Below are 21,269 nucleotides of genomic sequence, written 5' to 3'. Positions count from 1 at the left end.
CTCCCTCTATCTAATAATTTTGATATGATGTGAGGCTGGATATTATATACTTTTTTCCAAATATATTGAAGTATATTTATCAGCATGCTATGAACCATCATTAGAAGTGATCTAAACTGAACGGACACCAAATTGAACATTGCTGATTTACATAGCGTAGTAGCAGGATTTTGTCATCTTGTCTGTTTGCTTATTTGTTAATTCTCCAAATACAGATGAGCACAAATTAATTATTTAAATACACTACATATGCCACTACTTAAATTTAGGCACGTTGGGGACAAAGTGGCACAAGACTGCCGCTGCATACAATAGTGGGGAGAAGGATTTTGGCTAAAGACCCTGAGAAACAAATCCCTTACTACTCTTTCAAGAAGTGTCCACCCAAAGTACACCAGACACTTTAGGCATGTTCCCTGCTATGAAGAGCTTTGAATCTCAGATAGCACTAAAAGAAACAGAGAAGACAATAGTAACATAATTGCATCACCATGAGTTATCTTTTTTTGAAACGAGAGAGAGTGAGCGCACATGCGGGTGTGAGCCTGTAAAGTGAGAGAGTGGGTCTGAGAAATGGTGGGGAGGGAAATGAGTTTCTAAAAAAGGAAAGCTGAAAAGGATGGAGGAAGAGAGTTATCATGGGAGGGGCAGGATGAAGAGGAACACTGAGGGTAGAGCACGTGTGAGGCCCTGGCTGCAGTGTGGGATAGTGGGTGATTGGAGGCCAGAATAACCAGTCATATAAAGTACAAAAATTCATATTTTTAACTCAGGAATTTGCTATAATGTTATGCTCCTTACAACTTCCTGAAGCCCTGCTGCAGGGGAGTTCAATGAGTGGGGGCTGCCATGGGCTGCTACTTGACTCCTTCAACACAAAGAGGGCAAGGAGACTCCCCTCCAGCCCTATGAATGGAATGGAGGGCCTCGATTAACCCCTGTGAACCTCCTGAGGAGTACTGGGATACAAGATCATGTACACAATTGTCTCAATCGCCTCCTACAGCTTGTCCCAGTCACTGTAGATTAGCCAGTTTCCATGGTAAACAAGTTTGATATCAATTATAAGGAAGAATTAATGCCAACTTTCCCCACACACTGAAGCACCTGATATTGCTTCAAATATGAAAGACTTTTGAATGACAAAAACCTACAACAAGCCTCCCACACAGTAAGTTTAGAGAGTCAGCTGACAAAGATACGAACGCTCGTCTGCTTAATTCTTATCTGAGCACTAGTTACACACAGGAAATTGAAACAATTGACTGAGTTTTAAAGGACAGGATTTAATGTATTGATTTGTGGTCTTACTGTAATTTTAAAACATTCCTACATAAAATCCTACTAGCAGCATTCTGGGCACTCTAAGTGTAAAGAGAAGGTACAGGAACGTAACAAAAAAGCAGCATCATATACTTTAATCTTCAGTCTCACAAGGATATATGTTGATTTGTTTGCATATTTTAAGTGTATATTTTAAAATAATTAATCTTGCACCACACTGTGCATGCCAAGGAACCATCAAGAAATGTGTTAAGTTTTATTCCTTACTCCTCTTCATCCCTATTCTCAGATCACCTTTTTCTTGCCACTCACTTACAGATTTAGGGTCTGATCCAAAGCCCACAAAAATCAATGGGAGTCTTTCTACTGACTTCCATAAGGTCAACGACCATTGAACAGACACAGCTTGTTCTGTCAGGACATACATGGAGACGTTTATAAAATAGACTCTTCTCAGTTGTAGAATTAGAAACAGAAAGGACAATGGAAATGGAAAAAATTGCCTAGGGAAGTCCTGCAATCTCCTTCTCTGGAAGCTTTCAAGAAGAGGAGAGGGTTGGAATAGAGAAAAATTCTTTGACAGCACTTCTGTGATATGCTGATGGGGAGAGTTTAGTTTGTAATACATGGCTGGCATGTTAAATCAAATACAATGACATTTACATTCTCAGGCATTGTGGCCACTGTCCACAGACAGACAATGTCACCTATAAATTGTCTATATGTCGTCCTACTGAGTTCACCCCATCTCAAATCTTTGCTAACAGGCTTAAATCGGGCTTCCAAGTGTTGGCAATGCATTAAATCAGAAGAAAACTTGCCTCTGGCAAAATGCACAGCATAAATGAAACTGATTGGGTCAGGGAAGTGAATATTAGCTAGTAATAGCTGCTTCTGCTCAAGCACGGACAGCCAACTCCATCTCTGGAGAGGAGAGAACAGCCAACCTCCTACTTTAAGTGTTTGATGAAAACTTCTCATTTCTAAACGCCATTAGTAACTTGACACCCAAGTTTCTCTTCAATTGATGTTAAAAGCATATGTTGTAGGTTCCACTTTATTATTCAGATTTTTCTTCAGTTTGGTTATGACAAATTCCCTGCCTCCCCCATTTGCAGTAAAAAAAGAAATGTGCACATCAATTTCTGCCTACACTTACATGTAGGTTCATTTACCCTATTATTTCATCTGCCATTTAAGCCTTCAGAAAATTACTGACCCCCTTTCCCTCCCCCAACACTATGAGCTGCTGAAGGATTCAGAACAAAGTGGCTTATTTTGCATTTATTTGCAATCAGAATGAAGGAGAAGCACCGATTCAGAAGATCAGCAGCTAAGGGATGGAATGTGCAATAGCATCATCCAATATGTGCCAAAGCAGAAGATTCTCCAGTGAACTCAAACCACAGAACGCTTTCCAATGGAGAGAGAGGAAAAAAAAAATGTGGCAGTCTTGGCCCTAAACATTTTTTCAAGAAGTGGAAATTGGGTCACACTAAGCGCTGTGTGGCTCAAGTCTATATGAAAAGTCTGTCAAGGCTGGAATAAAATTCAGGCCTGACTCCCACCCTTTGCCTTAACCAGAGTATTGTCCTTTAAGAAGCTAATGTAAAACCAGCAAAAAGCCCCAGTTCGTCTTGAGAACATTACTTTCAGTGCAGTCTCACATACATCTGATGAGCCACAGGCTGCATGGAAGGAGAGGACGACAGTGACCCTGACTGAATCTCAACCTGAATTTTCGGGAAGTTTTAGTATTATATAGAACTAGTTTTTGAACTGCAGGACATCTAAAACAGCCATAAAGAAGAGTGGGACTGACTTTATATGAATTTTTACATTTTATATAGTAGCATGAAAAAGGAATTAGAATTGTTCTATACATGGCCTTAACCGAAGTTTAGGTTTAACTACACTGCTCTCTGTACAATATGCATTGTTTGTCACTATGTTCCTTCGCCATCTTAGTTTTCAGTCTTTAAATCCTCCTATCGTTTCTTCATGTTTTCCTTTTTCAAAAAAATAGGTGATATATATGAAGATTAGCAGCTGCAGATCAATGGTTGGAATACAGGATTGACATGCTGGATCAATACCAATACTCCATGTAGTCTGGTATCCTCTTTGACAGTCCCCATATCTGAAGCTTCAGAGGAAGAGGTAAACCACATAATTCATAATTATGCATTAACATACCTACATACCGTGAAGGGGAATGAAGGGAGGGGATTATCTTTTTAACACCAAGCAGTGGACTGTTGACTTGCATCCTGAAGGAGGAAGGTTGATATCCCTTATAAAATGTGTTTTGTTTTTAAATCCTAGCTAGTGGAATTTTTATTTCCCATCTGAAATGTTTAATCCTTTTTTCAATCCTATGATGCCCCATCCTCAATAATCATGTGGTGGCAAGTATCACAGCTTAATGCTTTGTGGGGATAAATGGATGAGAGTGAGGACGGTATTTCCTTTCATCAGTTTTAAAATTTGCTGCTCACAGTCAGGTATCTCTTTGTTCCTGTACTGCATGGAAGGTAAACAGAGCACCTCTCTCTACATCAATCATTTTTATCTACCTTTCTATCTCACCTACTAAGCAAGTAGTAGTCCTGATTTTGAGAACTAGTTAGGAGTCCAGTCCTTCCCTCTTCCTTCCCAACAATTTGGAATCTTCATGCCCCGTATCAGAATTTTAAAGCTTAAGCTTATCTTTATTTTAAAACCTGTTAGTTTTCTTGTACAGGTGTCATAAGAGCAGAGACAGAACTTTTTAACCTATAGAAGATACAGCTTACTTTCAGCAGTAGCATTTTTACCAGTTAAAAAGTCAATGAGGCTCTCCCTCCTCAGCAAGGGCCAAGATAGCAATAATTTTGATGTGTCTTTAGTAGCTGCTCCTCCCTTTTCAGAGCCGAATAGCACTGTGACCTCTCTTGGCTGGGGAGGGCTGGATGGCGTGCCCTTTAGATGCCAGGAAAACTGTATCTTACTTGGCCATAAGAAGAGACGTTTCTTCCTTAAATTTAAGCCTGGGTCTCATGAGTGATAGGTGAAGACAGCTAATCACAAGGACAGCTTTTAGGGGGCTTGTGGGATACGGAAGGTCTGTTTAAATCAAGTATTTATGTAGGAGACAAATATTAGAGAGAAATCCACAGTGAGGGGGTGTGGTTTAACAGTTACAGCAAGGTAACAGAGGCTAAAGAGCTGTGCACATTAGATGCTAAGCTTAAATGCTGTGTAATCAGAAGATAAAAACGTATTAGGTTAACACACTGTAGTTGAGAAAAAAAAACTTACAGCTGGTGCAAAATTATTTAGCAAAACAAAGCAAAATTAAATCATGGTCATTACATTTCAAACAGGATGTGTGCACTTACATTCACTGCTTACTAATCGTTCCAGCATTCTTCTTTGCTTCTGTACAGACTTTGGAACTGGGCCAGGTTGTTTTTCACCATCTGCTCAACAACAGAAGTTCACAAAGTAGTCATTAAGCGAACAACCGACAACAAATGTCATGAGCTAAAGCAGCAAAAATATAGAAGACAGCAGCACCTCAAACCAATGAGATAAAAGTTTACACAAGGGCATATGCTACCAAGTCCTACTGTGGCAGAAATCCTCTAAGAAGGCTCTACTTAGGGACAAGCAAAGCTGCCTCCAGAGCAGCTGTGATCCTTAGGGTCTACCACCCATTTGCAACAACAGGACACTGAGTGAGAATCTGCTGAATTCCTTGAAAGAACTGCATAGATTGAGTGGCAATACAAAGCTTATACTAAAAACAGAACTCATTTCATCATGTACTTTTTGAAAGTAGAGAAAGTGGCCGTAATAGTACATTTTGATTTTCAGCTACAGTGTTAAAAAGAGGAATAGTGTTTAGATCAGGAGTTCTCAAACTGGGAGTCGGGACCCCTCAGGGGGTCGCAAGGTTAACACATGGGGGGTTGTGAGCTGTCAGCCTCTGCCGCAAGCCCCGCTTTGCCTCCGGCATTTATAATGGTGTTAAATATATAAAAAAAGTGGTTTTACTTTATTGGAGGGAGGCGCACTCAGAGGCTTGCTGTGTGAAAGGGGTCACCAGTATAAAAGTTTGAGAACCACTGGTTTAGATCATTAGTATATGCTTACTTTGTGATGCATTTTTAAGTTAGTAACTTCAAATATCTGGCAAGATACTCAGAGTGCTTTGTTACCGATAAAATTAAAGTAAATAAGAGCATATTTTTCAAAAACACTGAGTTTTGATTAAAAAGTTAGTCATTTCTAATCTTTGGTGGTTCTCATTGGTACTTAAGTGAGTCACCATGCATAAGCAAAACTCCTGACAGCATATGAATCAGCTTTAAAGAGTTAGAGTGAGCAGCTGATAAAAGGTCATTACAACTATTTTTCCATGAATGGGTTACACACTTATTTATTTTATTTTTATATATAGTCATTTAGGTTTTAAAGTTGTGTTCTGCTTTTAATTTTGTGTTTTAGACAGGATCAGTTTCTTTTCTGGGGTACTAGATACCTACCTTCATTGTTAACTTGCCCAACATTCTCCAGCAGTTCAGAAACTGCTAACTGCTTCTTCTTCTTTGGATTTAATTTCCAATACATCACTAAGGCTGCTTTTCTCACAGCTCTCTCCAGATCAGTCTCAGATGATAATTTCTTCACTTCTTGCTCATTCTCAGAAGTAATGCCTCAAGAAAAGAAAGTGTATTAGATATTATCATCCCACATTTCAGGAAGAAGTGATGGACATGTCCACAATTTGTTATTTTTTTTTCACTTTAGTTCTAAGTTTTTGGACAAGTTGATTCACACGTCATCTTCTCAAGTTAACTAATTTTTTCCTATATTGTTCTGTGTCCAGGGCTTACCAACAAATATTATACATATCTTAAAATGTACAGTGCACTTTACGGATTGCATAAGATATGTTCCCTGCCACAAAGAGTTTGTAATCTTGCCTGGAGACAAGACACAAGGACAACAGTACAGGTAAAAGATGACATGGATAGAGCACTGGTGATGAGGAAGTATTATGTAAAGAAGTGGGTTTCAAGAAGAGATCAGATACTTGGCAGACATGAGGAAGACTATTCCAAGCGTAGGAAGTGGGATGAAGGAAGGCGTGAATTTTGAAATGGGAGAATATGGTACAGGGAACCAATTAGGCAAGAGGATTGAGAAGAATAAAGGGAGAATGAGAGGGACAGGAGAAGAGAAAAACAGCAGATATGTAGGTGGAGTGTGAAATTAACCTTAAAGGCAAGGATAAAGAATTTCAATGAGTTTTGGTAAGAAATAAGAATCTAATGAAGGAATTCAAGTACATGATTGACACAGATATTTCTATATGAAAAGTCCTATGTTGTCCTTTTAATTAAACTACTCTAACATTCGATCAGCAGCTGTTCAAGTAATTTTGCTCCAAATATACCCAGATTTTAAAGTATATTTTAACCTGTCTCTCCAATATTTTAATGGAGGATTATTTGTAGCTAAAATAGACTAAAAATATAAGAGTTAAAGCTCCTAAAGAACCCATACCTCTTCTGTCTGCTAAGCATCTCCGCAACAGCTTGACAGCTTCCCTTCGACCCTGCTTAGCAGCAAGAATCAGCCAGTCAACAGCACTACAGTTGTTGAGTTCTTCATCCTGGTCTTCTGCTAATTTCAGGTAGTGTTTTCCCATCTAGAAAGAATGGCGAACAAACAAAATTCCTTAGCTATTTAAATACCTTCTGTTCTCTTTATCTCAGCGAGTGAAGGCTTTATCTGTGAAAAAGAAGGTCAAATAAGCTGACTCCAACACTGAGGCACACAGCTATAAGTTGTCCTCAGCAAACTGGCTGGAGAACAACTTCCAGAACAAGATCAACTTCCAGAACAAGATGCAAGCAGAAGCAATGACTGATTTCTGGCACATTTGATGAAGTCAACAAAGGAGGTAACATTAGGTAGTACATGACTAAATGCAGCAGTGAATGCTAGTAATGCTAGACAGAAAGAGCAGATGCTAAGCAAATTCATTTTTATACAGGTTTCAGAGTAGCAGCCTGTGTTACTGTACTGTGTTAGTCTGTATTCGCAAAAAGAAAAGGAGTACTTGTGACACCTTAGAGACTAACCAATTTATCTGAGCATAAGCCTTCGTGAGCTACAGCTCACTTCATCGGATGCATGAAGTGATCCGATGAAGTGAGCTGTAGCTCACGAACGCTTATGCTCAAATAAATTGGTTAGTCTCTAAGGTGCCACAAGTACTCATTTTTATACAGTACTGCTAGATCAACTTTAAAAATGCAAAATGAAGTGCCATAGCAAGGCATCAGTGATGGACAGGAATTTAGATGAAGTAATCTCTGTAGAGGGCCTTGATATGGTGGTTCTCAACCTTTTCGGAGTCAGGACGCATTTGAAAATATTTACAGCCTGTCGTGATCCGGTACATAATTTGGGGGTGAAGGCTCTGGGGTGGTTTCGGTCAGGTCCTCATAGTGGCAGCTCCTGTGCTGTGTGGCTGGCTGGGCTTGGCTCTCCAGTCTGGGCATTGCAAGCTCCGGGGTTGCACCGCATGTCCGCTCCGCTGACTGGACTCTGTGTGAGCGGAGTTGTGACCTGGCTTATGTGGCCGCAGTGCCACTTGCTCAAATTTGGCGTACCCACCATCATGACAGCTGAGTGCCTGGGGAATCATCATGATGATGGTTACACATGAAAGGAAACTAACGCGACCCCCTAGAGTATCATACCACTATGAACCCCAAAATAGTGAATCTATGCTGTAGAACTGAACTGTTAATTATCCTTTTGAATGATTCTGCAGCACTAAACATCCCCACCTTATAAAAAACCTGAACTTCTCTTGGAAGGTTAGCAGGTCTGACTTGGGACCCAATTCTCAGGTTGGACGCACACAGGTGGATTCTTACACGACCAATCCACACAAATCCAGTTGCAGGATCAGGGCCTTTGGGATTAAATGTACACTTCATAGAATTGAAGCTACCAGAAAAAAATGCAAATAGGCAAGAGAACTCAGACCAAGTAAACCAAACTGACAGTGTACAATTACTACCCTGGCATACCTCAACTCAATGAAATGGAAAAGCACATTGATGCAGGAACAGATGAAAGAAGAGTAAATGGCAGAAAGTCAAGAACGTAGCTTAGGTACAAGTACCATCACTGACAATTTGTCATCACCGCAGACATAGTGTTAGCAAGATTTATATGGAAGTTATTGCTTTGAACAAATTATGTGGCAATAAAACCTGGGACCAAGAACAGCTATTCCTACAGTGTGTTTATAGTTATAGCCACCACGTTTTTGACTAAATCCCAAAACAGCAACACTTAATACAGCTCTTCTACACATATCCCATAGTCCCAGAAACTGATATCTGCCAACACAAATCATGGAATCAGCCATAAGAATGACTATTGCACAAGGAACCACAGCCCAAGACTTGGGTTTTGTGACAGAGCTTTCTGTGTAAGGTACAGTAACAGCATCTGTAAGTAGCTACCTTTTGAAGAGAACATTTTACCTTTATTTTGGTTCTAAAGATACATAAGCTCTTGGAATTAGTGGGTTTTTTTTTTAATTAATAGAAAACCAGACCAACCTATACCTAGCCTTTCCATGAAACTGCACTGATAGATGCAGTATGCTAGGCTGTGATCTGCCCTTTCTGAATGAGTATTGTGCAACAGTGGCTTTAAAATGAGATTTGTGATAAAACTTTTGCACAAATGTTTTCATTTTAAAGTTACCAAAATGTAAAATGGCTAGAACCCTTTTGACTTGAGCTGATTATAGAATATCCATTCCTGCTCATTCCAGCTTGTCAGGTAGTTTTAATGTTAACTTGAGGATGCTCTTTGTTTAGATCGTGAGCTAAAACTGGGAGGAAGAAAGAGGTACTTAGAACCAAATTAACAGTGTACATCTTCAGGTTACTCCTATAACATGACAGGTTTCAGAGTAACAGCCGTGTTAGTCTGTATTCGCAAAAAGAAAAGGAGTACTTGTGGCACCTTAGAGACTAACGAATTTATTTGAGCATGAGCTTTCGTGAGCTACAGCTCACTTCATCAGATGCATACCGTGGAAACTTCAGCAGACTCTATATATACACAGAGAATATGAAACAATACCTCCTCCCACCCCACTGTCCTGCTGGTAATAGCTTATCTAAAAGCCATTTCCAGCACAAATCCAGGTTTTCTCACCCTCCACCCCCCCACACAAATTCACTCTCCTGCTGGTGATAGCCCATCCAAAGTGACAACTCTTTACACAATGTGCATGATAATGAAGTTAGGCCATTTCCTGCACAAATCCAGGTTCTCTCACTCCCTCACCCCCCTCCAAAAACCCACCCCCATACACACACAAACTCACTCTCCTGCTGGTAATAGCTCATCCAAACTGGCCACTCTCCAAGTTTAAATCCAAGTTAAACCAGAACATCAGGGGGGGGGGGGTAGGAAAAAACAAGAGGAAATAGGCTACCTTGCATAATGACTTAGCCACTCCCAGTCTCTATTTAAGCCTAAATTAATAGTATCCAATTTGCAAATGAATTCCAATTCAGCAGTTTCTCGCTGGAGTCTGGATTTGAAGTTTTTTTGTTTTAAGATAGCGACCTTCATGTCTGTGATTGCGTGACCAGAGAGATTGAAGTGTTCTCCGACTGGTTTATGAATGTTATAATTCTTGACATCTGATTTGTGTCCATTTATTCTTTTACGTAGAGACTGTCCAGTTTGACCAATGTACATGGCAGAGGGGCATTGCTGGCACATGATGGCATAAATCACATTGGTGGATGTGCAGGTGAACGAGCCTCTGATAGTGTGGCTGATGTTATTAGGCCCTGTGATGGTGTCCCCTGAATAGATATGTGGGCACAATTGGCAACGGGCTTTGTTGCAAGGATAAGTTCCTGGGTTAGTGGTTCTGTTGTGTGGTATGTGGTTGTTGGTGAGTATTTGCTTCAGGTTGCGGGGCTGTCTGTAGGCAAGGACTGGCCTGTCTCCCAAGATTTGTGAGAGTGTTGGGTCATCCTTTAGGATAGGTTGTAGATCCTTAATAATGCGTTGGAGGGGTTTTAGTTGGGGGCTGAAGGTGACGGCTAGTGGCGTTCTGTTATTTTCTTTGTTAGGCCTGTCCTGTAGTAGGTAACTTCTGGGAACTCTTCTGGCTCTATCAATCTGTTTCTTTACTTCCGCAGGTGGGTATTGTAGTTGTAAGAAAGCTTGACAGAGATCTTGTAGGTGTTTGTCTCTGTCTGAGGGGTTGGAGCAAATGCGGTTGTATCGCAGAGCTTGGCTGTAGACGATGGATCGTGTGGTGTGGTCAGGGTGAAAGCTGGAGGCATGCAGGTAGGAATAGCGGTCAGTAGGTTTCCGGTATAGGGTGGTGTTTATGTGACCATTGTTTATTAGCACTGTAGTGTCCAGGAAGTGGATCTCTTGTGTGGACTGGACTAGGCTGAGGTTGGTGGTGGGATGGAAATTGTTGAAATCATGGTGGAATTCCTCAAGGGCTTCTTTTCCATGGGTCCAGATGATGAAGATGTCATCAATATAGCGCAAGTAGAGTAGGGGCTTTAGGGGACGAGAGCTGAGGAAGCGTTGTTCTAAATCAGCCATAAAAATGTTGGCATACTGTGGGGCCATGCGGGTACCCATAGCAGTGCCGCTGATCTGAAGGTATACATTGTCCCCAAATGTGAAATAGTTATGGGTAAGGACAAAGTCACAAAGTTCAGCCACCAGGTTAGCCGTGACATTATCGGGGATAGTGTTCCTGACGGCTTGTAGTCCATCTTTGTGTGGAATGTTGGTGTAGAGGGCTTCTACATCCATAGTGGCCAGGATGGTGTTATCAGGAAGATCACCGATGGATTGAAGTTTCCTCAGGAAGTCAGTGGTGTCTCGAAGGTAGCTGGGAGTGCTGGTAGCGTAGGGCCTGAGGAGGGAGTCTACATAGCCAGACAATCCTGCTGTCAGGGTGCCAATGCCTGAGATGATGGGGCGCCCAGGAGTTCCAGGTTTATGGATCTTGGGTAGTAGATAGAATATCCCAGGTCGGGGTTCCAGGGGTGTGTCTGTGCGGATTTGATCCTGTGCTTTTTCAGGAAGTTTCTTGAGCAAATGCTGTAGTTGCTTGTGGTAACTCTCAGTGGGATCAGAGGGTAATGGCTTGTAGAAACTCGTGTTGGAGAGCTGCCGAGCAGCCTCTTGTTCATATTCCGACCTATTCATGATGACAACAGCACCTCCTTTGTCAGCCTTTTTGATTATGATGTCAGAGTTGTTTCTGAGGCTGTGGATGGCATTGCGTTCCGCATGGCTGAGGTTATGGGGCAAGTGATGCTGCTTTTCCACAATTTCAGCCCGTGCACGTCGGCGGAAGCACTCTATGTAGAAGTCCAGTCTGCTGTTTCGACCTTCAGGAGGAGTCCACCTAGAATCCTTCTTTCTGTAGTGTTGGTAGGGAGACCTCTGTGGATTAGTATGTTGTTCAGAGGTATTTTGGAAATATTCCTTGAGTCGGAGACGTCGAAAATAGGATTCTAGGTCACCACAGAACTGTATCATGTTCGTGGGGGTGGAGGGGCAGAAGGAGAGGCCCCGGGATAGAACAGCTGCTTCTGCTGGGCTGAGAGTATAGTTGGATAGGTTAACAATATTGCTAGGTGGGTTGAGGGAACCATTGCTGTGGCCCCTTGTAGCATGTAGTAGTTTAGAAAGTTTAGTGTGCTGTTGTCATCATGAATAGGTCGGAATATGAACAAGAGGCTGCTCGGCAGCTCTCCAACACGAGTTTCTACAAGCCATTACCCTCTGATCCCACTGAGAGTTACCACAAGCAACTACAGCATTTGCTCAAGAAACTTCCTGAAAAAGCACAGGATCAAATCCGCACAGACACACCCCTGGAACCCCGACCTGGGATATTCTATCTACTACCCAAGATCCATAAACCTGGAACTCCTGGGCGCCCCATCATCTCAGGCATTGGCACCCTGACAGCAGGATTGTCTGGCTATGTAGACTCCCTCCTCAGGCCCTACGCTACCAGCACTCCCAGCTACCTTCGAGACACCACTGACTTCCTGAGGAAACTTCAATCCATCGGTGATCTTCCTGATAACACCATCCTGGCCACTATGGATGTAGAAGCCCTCTACACCAACATTCCACACAAAGATGGACTACAAGCCGTCAGGAACACTATCCCCGATAATGTCACGGCTAACCTGGTGGCTGAACTTTGTGACTTTGTCCTTACCCATAACTATTTCACATTTGGGGACAATGTATACCTTCAGATCAGCGGCACTGCTATGGGTACCCGCATGGCCCCACAGTATGCCAACATTTTTATGGCTGATTTAGAACAACGCTTCCTCAGCTCTCGTCCCCTAAAGCCCCTACTCTACTTGCGCTATATTGATGACATCATCATCTGGACCCATGGAAAAGAAGCCCTTGAGGAATTCCACCATGATTTCAACAATTTCCATCCCACCACCAACCTCAGCCTAGTCCAGTCCACACAAGAGATCCACTTCCTGGACACTACAGTGCTAATAAACAATGGTCACATAAACACCACCCTATACCGGAAACCTACTGACCGCTATTCCTACCTGCATGCCTCCAGCTTTCACCCTGACCACACCACACGATCCATCGTCTACAGCCAAGCTCTGCGATACAACCGCATTTGCTCCAACCCCTCAGACAGAGACAAACACCTACAAGATCTCTGTCAAGCTTTCTTACAACTACAATACCCACCTGCGGAAGTAAAGAAACAGATTGATAGAGCCAGAAGAGTTCCCAGAAGTTACCTACTACAGGACAGGCCTAACAAAGAAAATAACAGAACGCCACTAGCCGTCACCTTCAGCCCCCAACTAAAACCCCTCCAACGCATTATTAAGGATCTACAACCTATCCTAAAGGATGACCCAACACTCTCACAAATCTTGGGAGACAGGCCAGTCCTTGCCTACAGACAGCCCCGCAACCTGAAGCAAATACTCACCAACAACCACATACCACACAACAGAACCACTAACCCAGGAACTTATCCTTGCAACAAAGCCCGTTGCCAATTGTGCCCACATATCTATTCAGGGGACACCATCACAGGGCCTAATAACATCAGCCACACTATCAGAGGCTCGTTCACCTGCACATCCACCAATGTGATTTATGCCATCATGTGCCAGCAATGCCCCTCTGCCATGTACATTGGTCAAACTGGACAGTCTCTACGTAAAAGAATAAATGGACACAAATCAGATGTCAAGAATTATAACATTCATAAACCAGTCGGAGAACACTTCAATCTCTCTGGTCACGCAATCACAGACATGAAGGTCGCTATCTTAAAACAAAAAAACTTCAAATCCAGACTCCAGCGAGAAACTGCTGAATTGGAATTCATTTGCAAATTGGATACTATTAATTTAGGCTTAAATAGAGACTGGGAGTGGCTAAGTCATTATGCAAGGTAGCCTATTTCCTCTTGTTTTTTCCTACCCCCCCCCCCCTGATGTTCTGGTTTAACTTGGATTTAAACTTGGAGAGTGGCCAGTTTGGATGAGCTATTACCAGCAGGAGAGTGAGTTTGTGTGTGTATGGGGGTGGGTTTTTGGAGGGGGGTGAGGGAGTGAGAGAACCTGGATTTGTGCAGGAAATGGCCTAACTTCATTATCATGCACATTGTGTAAAGAGTTGTCACTTTGGATGGGCTATCACCAGCAGGAGAGTGAATTTGTGTGGGGGGGTGGAGGGTGAGAAAACCTGGATTTGTGCTGGAAATGGCTTTTAGATAAGCTATTACCAGCAGGACAGTGGGGTGGGAGGAGGTATTGTTTCATATTCTCTGTGTATATATAGAGTCTGCTGCAGTTTCCACGGTATGCATCTGATGAAGTGAGCTGTAGCTCACGAAAGCTCATGCTCAAATAAATTCGTTAGTCTCTAAGGTGCCACAAGTACTCCTTTTCTTTTTCCTATAACATGAGCACACACTCCCTCATACTGCTGTGCTCTGCTAACTAAAACAGAGTGGTCACAACCAATCAAGAGTGCAGAGACCCTGTACAGTAACAGACACATCACTGCCTCTTCTCCATTATGCAGTTCGGATTGTGGGTGTCATCTGCATAATTCTGTACAGTTATTTTTCCATAAAAGTACTGTACGCAAATTCCTGGAACAGAGTCTGAGAGAGACAGAGTGCAGGATTATTTCAGTATAATACTTACAGTGATTTGTCCAAGTTCATGAATTTTGAGTGATTTTTTCTCTAGTCAATTTTTTAGGCTGTAAGCAAGCTACAAATATCACTACCTCAGCTTTTCACTCACTTCTGCTGAAGATGCACACTCCCCACCCTCACAATGGACACACTCTTGGCTATCAAACTGCCAAGAGAAAAATCTATTTAAATATTTTAAACAAGATTTTTTTTTTAAAATCTTGTTTTCCTCCTTCCTCTTGTCCCTCTCCACAGGACAGTAGGGCTCCAGGTTCCTAACTGATTTTTTGTTTATTTTGAGATGAACATAATTAAACCTGAAAACATACTGTGATCTTTAAGACAAGAGCCTTATTGACACGTAGGCATCAGAGGAGGGGGTATAAGGGTGGAGTGAACCAGGAAGGGTAGAGAGATGTCAGGTTTGGGGTTTTTTTAAACCAATTATCTTCTCCGTGTTTTGACAGCCCATTTTGCTTGTTATTGCTCAACTTTCATTTAAAAATGTTTAAAGCTGCAGTGCAACAGTAAAGTCTTCCTGACAAGAATGCAAAGATCATATTCTAGGTTAATAAACTCCTCAGATAATAGCCAATTTATTAGTCCAGAATATCATTAACCGGGACTGTGGCTTACTGTTATTTAAACAGGTTTTGATTTTATAGATGAAAACAGAGAAGGACTTTCCAGCAGTAACCCAGGGGTTCTGTTTATATATTTCTTACACTTCACGATCCCTTTTCCCGTTTACACAGGGTCAGCAGTGCCCATGACTCTATCACTCCTTCCAAACCCGCGTGTCCTGTCTTGGAGTTCCAGTCTTCTCTCTTCAAATTTCCCTTAAAGTCTCTCCAAAGTCAGTCTAATATATCCTTTCTTGCTGTCCTCCTCCTCCCACGCTTTCTTTAATGTTTGTTCTTCTCCCATTCTTATAACATGTCCAGCCTATTACTAGGAGTCCCAAGTTTATATTGCCTCTAATTTCTTCCATGTGCACTGTCTACCCTCTGCTTGCCTGCCATTCTCCTCAATATATTACTTTCTACTACTGGTGTCTTCTTTTTTCCCCCATCTCCATAAGACCTACTGTTTCCAAATCAAACAGCAGGCAGGGATAAACACACACAAGATACAATTTTGCCTTCAGTTTGTTACTTAATTGCTGGTCCTACAGTACTCCTACCACCTTTTTCACTGTCACCTCGGACATTGGGTTCTTTTCAGTTTTCAAGATCTCTTCGGGATGGCACTGTATAGTTCTCAAGTACACAAATTCTTCTGATTCAGCTTCTCTCCTAAAACTTCAGTTAACAGCATCTCTTCTTCCATCTTGCCTACATGCATAATTTCAGTTTTCTTTGGGTTCACCTTCAAATCATAATCTTCAAACCAACGTCTACTCTGATACCATATTTACCAATTCCTCTTTCTTGTCAGCCAAAATGGACAAATCATCAACACACGTTAGTTTTCTCTGTGTCTCCACAAGCTTTGTTCTACCATTTTATCTTACATATTTCTTAATCAACTAGAAATTACAGGTTTTTGTTCTTTGCTGGAATTGGAACCAAATTGAGGGTTCTGGTGGCAAGGATCCTCCAAGTTCAAAATACCATTACCCACAAAGGTGTTTGGCTGTTTTAAAGGCCAGGAACTCTTCAGACTGCTCCCTTCTTGAGGCTGCCCTCAAATACCAGGGCTGAAGAACATGGGTGAAGTATGCAGGATGTTTGCACCAGTTCTAGAGATTATTTATTACTATTATTATTATTATTTTTTACTATTCTGTTGGGATATCTCCCACAGTGCAGCAGCACTCAGATATTCTCACTCCTGACCCCCATCTCCAATTTTCTCAAATGTCATTACTTCTCAGCTTAGAAGGGCCATTTGTGAGGGTGAGATGACAGTACAGTCTCAGTGTCGTTCAGGCCTTGTCTATACTAAATTAGCACATCTGGTTGACCATGTATATGTTTCTACTGATTTAATTAAAGTCAGTAATTTAACAAGTTTAGCTGAAGTGATTTAAAGTGAGGATTAAACTAGTTTAAGTGCAACTCCATTAGGTGCTTGTTCCGGTTTAGTTAGAATTTTAACCTGATCTAATGAAACCGATGTATTTTTTTAGTATAGAAAAGCCCTAAAACTGCTAACAAATTTCTTCAGGGACAGAATTAAGATCAACTCAATTCTCGTAGGCCACTGAACAGCCAAATGGTAGCTAGTACCTAGAGGGTTTTTTAAATGCATTTATTCAGCATAGATGAGGAAAGTTATAGAAAGATCTCAACCCTGTGTACATGAATGACCTTACTAATCCACCATACCAGGAAACATACTTTGTACATTTTCAAATGACCCAAGGTTGGTGCTGTTGAGTCATTTGCAAACCTTGAAACAACTCAGTTACATTACTCTAGTATTATTCATTTTTTGTATAGTCGTAGTGCCTAGGAGCCTTAGTGCTGAATGAGGTTTGCATTTTGTTCCAATGGTAACAAATTAAAATCAAAACAGTATCCAACAGTCACTATATGGACACTTCCCTCTTCTCTCATTGTATTAGACACTGGACAAAATACAAATGACATTCCCGGCCCCTAGATGCTTACAATCTATAATTAACTTTCACATCTACCCCAAAGGCTGGTACTGGACTGGAACTTGGGAAATCTGATATCCTTCCTAAGTAAGGAACATTCCTCCAGGCCAAGAAGCTATTTGGCATCTCTCACTTTGAACAACTTAAAATTCTAACAAAGGATGTAGTTCAACTGAACAGTTTTTGGAAGAGATAATAACCCCACAAGAGTTGGAAGTGTGTGGTAACGTTTTCTGAATTTAAACCACAACAATGCTCGATGAAGTTTCGCCAATGTTCAGAGATGTTCAAAGCTCTTTCCAGTGCTCTCTACAGATATGATTTCAGAAAGAGCTAACAAACATTTATTTTATCTATTCATAGTCAATAAATGGCCTCTAAAGAGTATAAAAAAAAAGTAGCGACAATGTATAAAATTACCTCCGTCTGGGCTTTTGGTTCTCCAGCTTTGGCCTTTTCAAGCAGATCCTCAAAAAGTACTTCAGGTTCCTCTTTCATGGCTTCTACAAAGCAACCCAAGAAGAAAACTGATTTATTAGCAATATTCAATGATTTTCATGAGTCCTCAGTGCATTTGGCTAGAGAATTCAAGGAGCACATCTAAATATAGAGCTTGATGTTTTATAGAAACAGCAATGCAGTTCTACCAAGTTATTACATTTATAGCTGCAATTACTCAAACCTTAATAATTTTCACTGGAATGCTACCCAAGATGCAAAATTTTCATTTAAAAAATCTTTTAAGATAATATGAAATTCAATTATTATGTTAACCAAGAAGTGTCTCAGAAAATATAAGTGTTATTTGGCATCCCTTACAAATATTAACCCATATTTGTAACACTATCCCAACTACTTATATAGGATAAAATTGTCAATTAGAAAAGTTTTCATTATATATGATAAGCATCTGCATTTGTATTTAATACTACTATGGCTTGTCACTGTTCAAACCCAGTAAGAAAAAATAAAAAAAATAAAAAAAGTTCCTGAGCCCTTAGGAAATTTGTTGTTATGGGCAGAAACAGGGCCTTTTAGAGTGTTATGAATCTGAGGAATGAGAAGCTACTCTTCAAAAACACATTCAGTGCATTTGAAAGGTCAGTTTTTTAATCCTTGGAGTAAATGAAACACCAGTATCAATGTCTTTTTCTTTTTAAAGAACTCATTGTTTTGTATCCTGTCTCACATTTCTGTTTGCCTCCCCATTCTTTTCCATATTTACCAGATCAAAGTGATTTTTAGCTTTCATTCCTAAAAAGAAAAACATTGCTGCCCACGTAACCCAGCCAAAAACAAGGTAATCAGGTTTCTGCATGATCTTAACTTATTTTGCGTTTATTAGGAATCCCGTGACCTGATTTATCTTGTGAATGATGAGCTACAGCCTTCTAGTTTCTTGGAAAAGTTGAAACTTGGTAGAATTGAGAACACTCTGTGAGGATGCATCTTAAAAATTCTCACTAATTTGATTTCAAATATCAAGCATCAAAAAGTAGACGCTCAATATGCATGTGAGTGAGAGATTAGGGTGGGGAGGGGAGAAAGAGTTGGAAAAATTACCATTAATTCACGGGAAGTAAAGCACCTTTACTAGCCAGCTCAGAACTGTAGCCTAGAACTGGGTGGGAAGAGTTTCCAAAACAATTTCTAGTTACTCAGTGGGATGAAACAGACCTTTCAACATTTGTCATGACAAATGAAAGAGACCTTCCCCTCCTCCCTGCAAAACAGCCAATAGCCCAGTGATTAGGGTACTCACCTGGGATGTGGGACATCAAGGATCAAGTCCTTGCTTTACCTAACTTGTATCAGGGACTTGAACCTGGGTTATCTCCCATAACCCAGGTGAGTGCCCTAGCCACTAGGCTATTGGCTATTCTGGGGGCTCTCTCGCCACCTGACCCAAGCAGCCTTCCTGTTGAAAGTTTTGTAGAAATTCGTTCACAGATTCCAAGGCCAGAAGGGACCATTGCACTCACATGACACAGAGCTTCCCCAAAATAATTCCTAGAGCATATCTTTTAGAAAAAAACATTCCATCTTGAATTAAAAATCATCAGCGATGAAGAATCTACCAAAACTCTTCGCAAACTGTTCCAATGGTTAATTACCCTCACTCTTAAAAATCTACATCTTATTTCCAGCCCGAATTTGTTTAGCTCCAACTAGCAACCAATGAATTGTGTTATACCTTTCCTTGCTAGCTTGAAGAGCCCATTATCAAATATTTGTTCCCCATGTAGATACTTATAGATTGTAATCAAGTCACCTCTTACCATATTTTGTTAAGCTAAATACACAGACTCTAGGACCTCAATCTAAGGGCTTGTCTATACTGTATGCTAAATCAGCGCCACTGCGATTGATGCAGCAGCGTTGATTTATCGGGTCTGGTGAAGATGTGATGAGTCGATGGGAGAGCACTCTCCCATCGACTTCAGTAGTCCATCTCCCCAAGAGGCAGAAGGTAAGATAGCGGGAGAGCGTCTCCCACCAATACAGCACGGTGTAGAAACCACGTTAGGTCGATGTAAGCTATGTCGCTCAGGGGGGTGATTTTTTTCCTCCCCTGAGTGATGTAACTTACATTGATTTAAGCGGCAGCGTAGACCAGGCCTAAGACAAGTTTTCTAATCCTTTAATAGTCCTTGTGGCTCTTCTCTGAACCCTCTCCAATTTATCAAATCATTCTTGAATTGCGTGCACCAGAACTAGACAGTATTCCAGCAGCAGTCACACCAGTTTCAAAATAACCTCTACTTCTACTCAAGATTCCCATTTATGCATCCCTAGATTGCATTAGCTTTTTTGGCTAGAATCATGCTGGGAAGCTCATGGTCAGTTGATTATCCGCCATTACTGCCAAATCTCTTTCAGAGTCACTGGTTCTCAGGATATAGGATGGGGGACGCTAAGTATGACCTACTTTCTTTGTTCCTAGATGCAGCTAAATGTAAATGTATCCATTAAAATGCATATTGTTCACTTGCGCCCAGTTTACCAAATGATCCAGATCGCTCTGAATCAGTGAACTGTTCTCTTCATTATTTACCACTCTCCCAACTTGTGTCTCATTTGCAAATTTTATAGTTTCTTCCAAGTCATTGTTAAAACTGAAATAGTGTAGGGCCAAGAACTGATCCCAGTGGGACCTCACTGGAAATACACCCACACAATGACGATTTCCCATTTACAATTACTTTTTGAGATCTGCTAGCCAAATTTTAATCCATTTAATGTCTGCCATGTTATTTTTATATCATTCTTGTTTTTTTAAGCAAAATGTTGTGTGATACCAAGTCAAATATTTGGAGAAGGATAAATATATAGATTCACAGATATTTAGGTCAGAAGGGACCATTATGATCATCTAGTCTGACCTCCTGCATAACGCAGGCCACAGAATTTCACCCACCACTCCTACAAAAAAACCTCACACCTATATCTGTGCTACTGAAGTCCTCAAATCGTAGTTTAAAGACTTCAAGGAGCAGAGAATCCTCCAGCAAGTGACTCGTGCCCCATGCTACAGAGGAAGGTGAAAAACCTCCAGGGCCTCTTCCAATTTGCCCTGGAAGAAAATTCCTTCCTGACCCCAAATATGGCGATCAGCTAACCCCTGAGCATATGGGCAATATTCATCAGCAAGATACTACAGAAAATATCATGATAACACTATTAGCTATATCAACCAAACTTGTAATCTTATTTAAAAAACAAAAAAACCCCCACAAAATCAAGTTAGTTTGGCAGAATCTATTTTCCATAATTTGCATTAGTTACATTACCCTTCTTTAATTCTTTATTAATTGAGTCCTAAAATCAGCCACTCTATTAGCTTGCCAGGGATCAGTGTTCGACTGACAGACCTATAATTCCCCAGGTCAGCCCATTTACCCTTTTTAAAAATTGGCACAACACTGGCTTTCTTACAGTCTTCAGAAAATTCCTCAGTTCTCCACAACCTATTAAAAATCAACATTAATGGTGGAGCAAGCTCCTCCACCAGCTCTTTTAAAACTCCTGGATGCAGTGGACCTGCTGATTTTAAAATGTTTAACTTCAGTAGCTGCTGTTTAA

General features: G+C 41.0%; 1 protein-coding gene across 5 annotated transcripts in view; it reads right to left on the bottom strand.

Moving 5' to 3' along the window:
• The window catches only part of WFS1 (wolframin ER transmembrane glycoprotein), a 57,348-nt gene that overhangs the window by 7,210 nt on the left and 28,869 nt on the right, over nucleotides 1-21,269 (bottom strand). For all 5 annotated transcript variants that reach the window (XM_077815872.1, XM_077815871.1, XM_077815875.1 and 2 more), the window contains 4 exons: nucleotides 17,607-17,689; nucleotides 6,838-6,982; nucleotides 5,814-5,984; nucleotides 4,665-4,745 (listed from right to left, as the gene is read on the bottom strand). In XM_077815872.1, coding sequence (XP_077671998.1) covers nucleotides 4,665-4,745; nucleotides 5,814-5,984; nucleotides 6,838-6,982; nucleotides 17,607-17,689 — 480 coding nt within the window. The remainder of the gene's footprint in view (nucleotides 1-4,664; nucleotides 4,746-5,813; nucleotides 5,985-6,837; nucleotides 6,983-17,606; nucleotides 17,690-21,269) is intronic.

This window comes from Eretmochelys imbricata, chromosome 4 (genome assembly GCF_965152235.1).
Source record: "Eretmochelys imbricata isolate rEreImb1 chromosome 4, rEreImb1.hap1, whole genome shotgun sequence".
Lineage (NCBI taxonomy): Eukaryota > Metazoa > Chordata > Testudines > Cheloniidae > Eretmochelys > Eretmochelys imbricata.
This window is presented reverse-complemented; position numbering and strand designations above follow the sequence as displayed.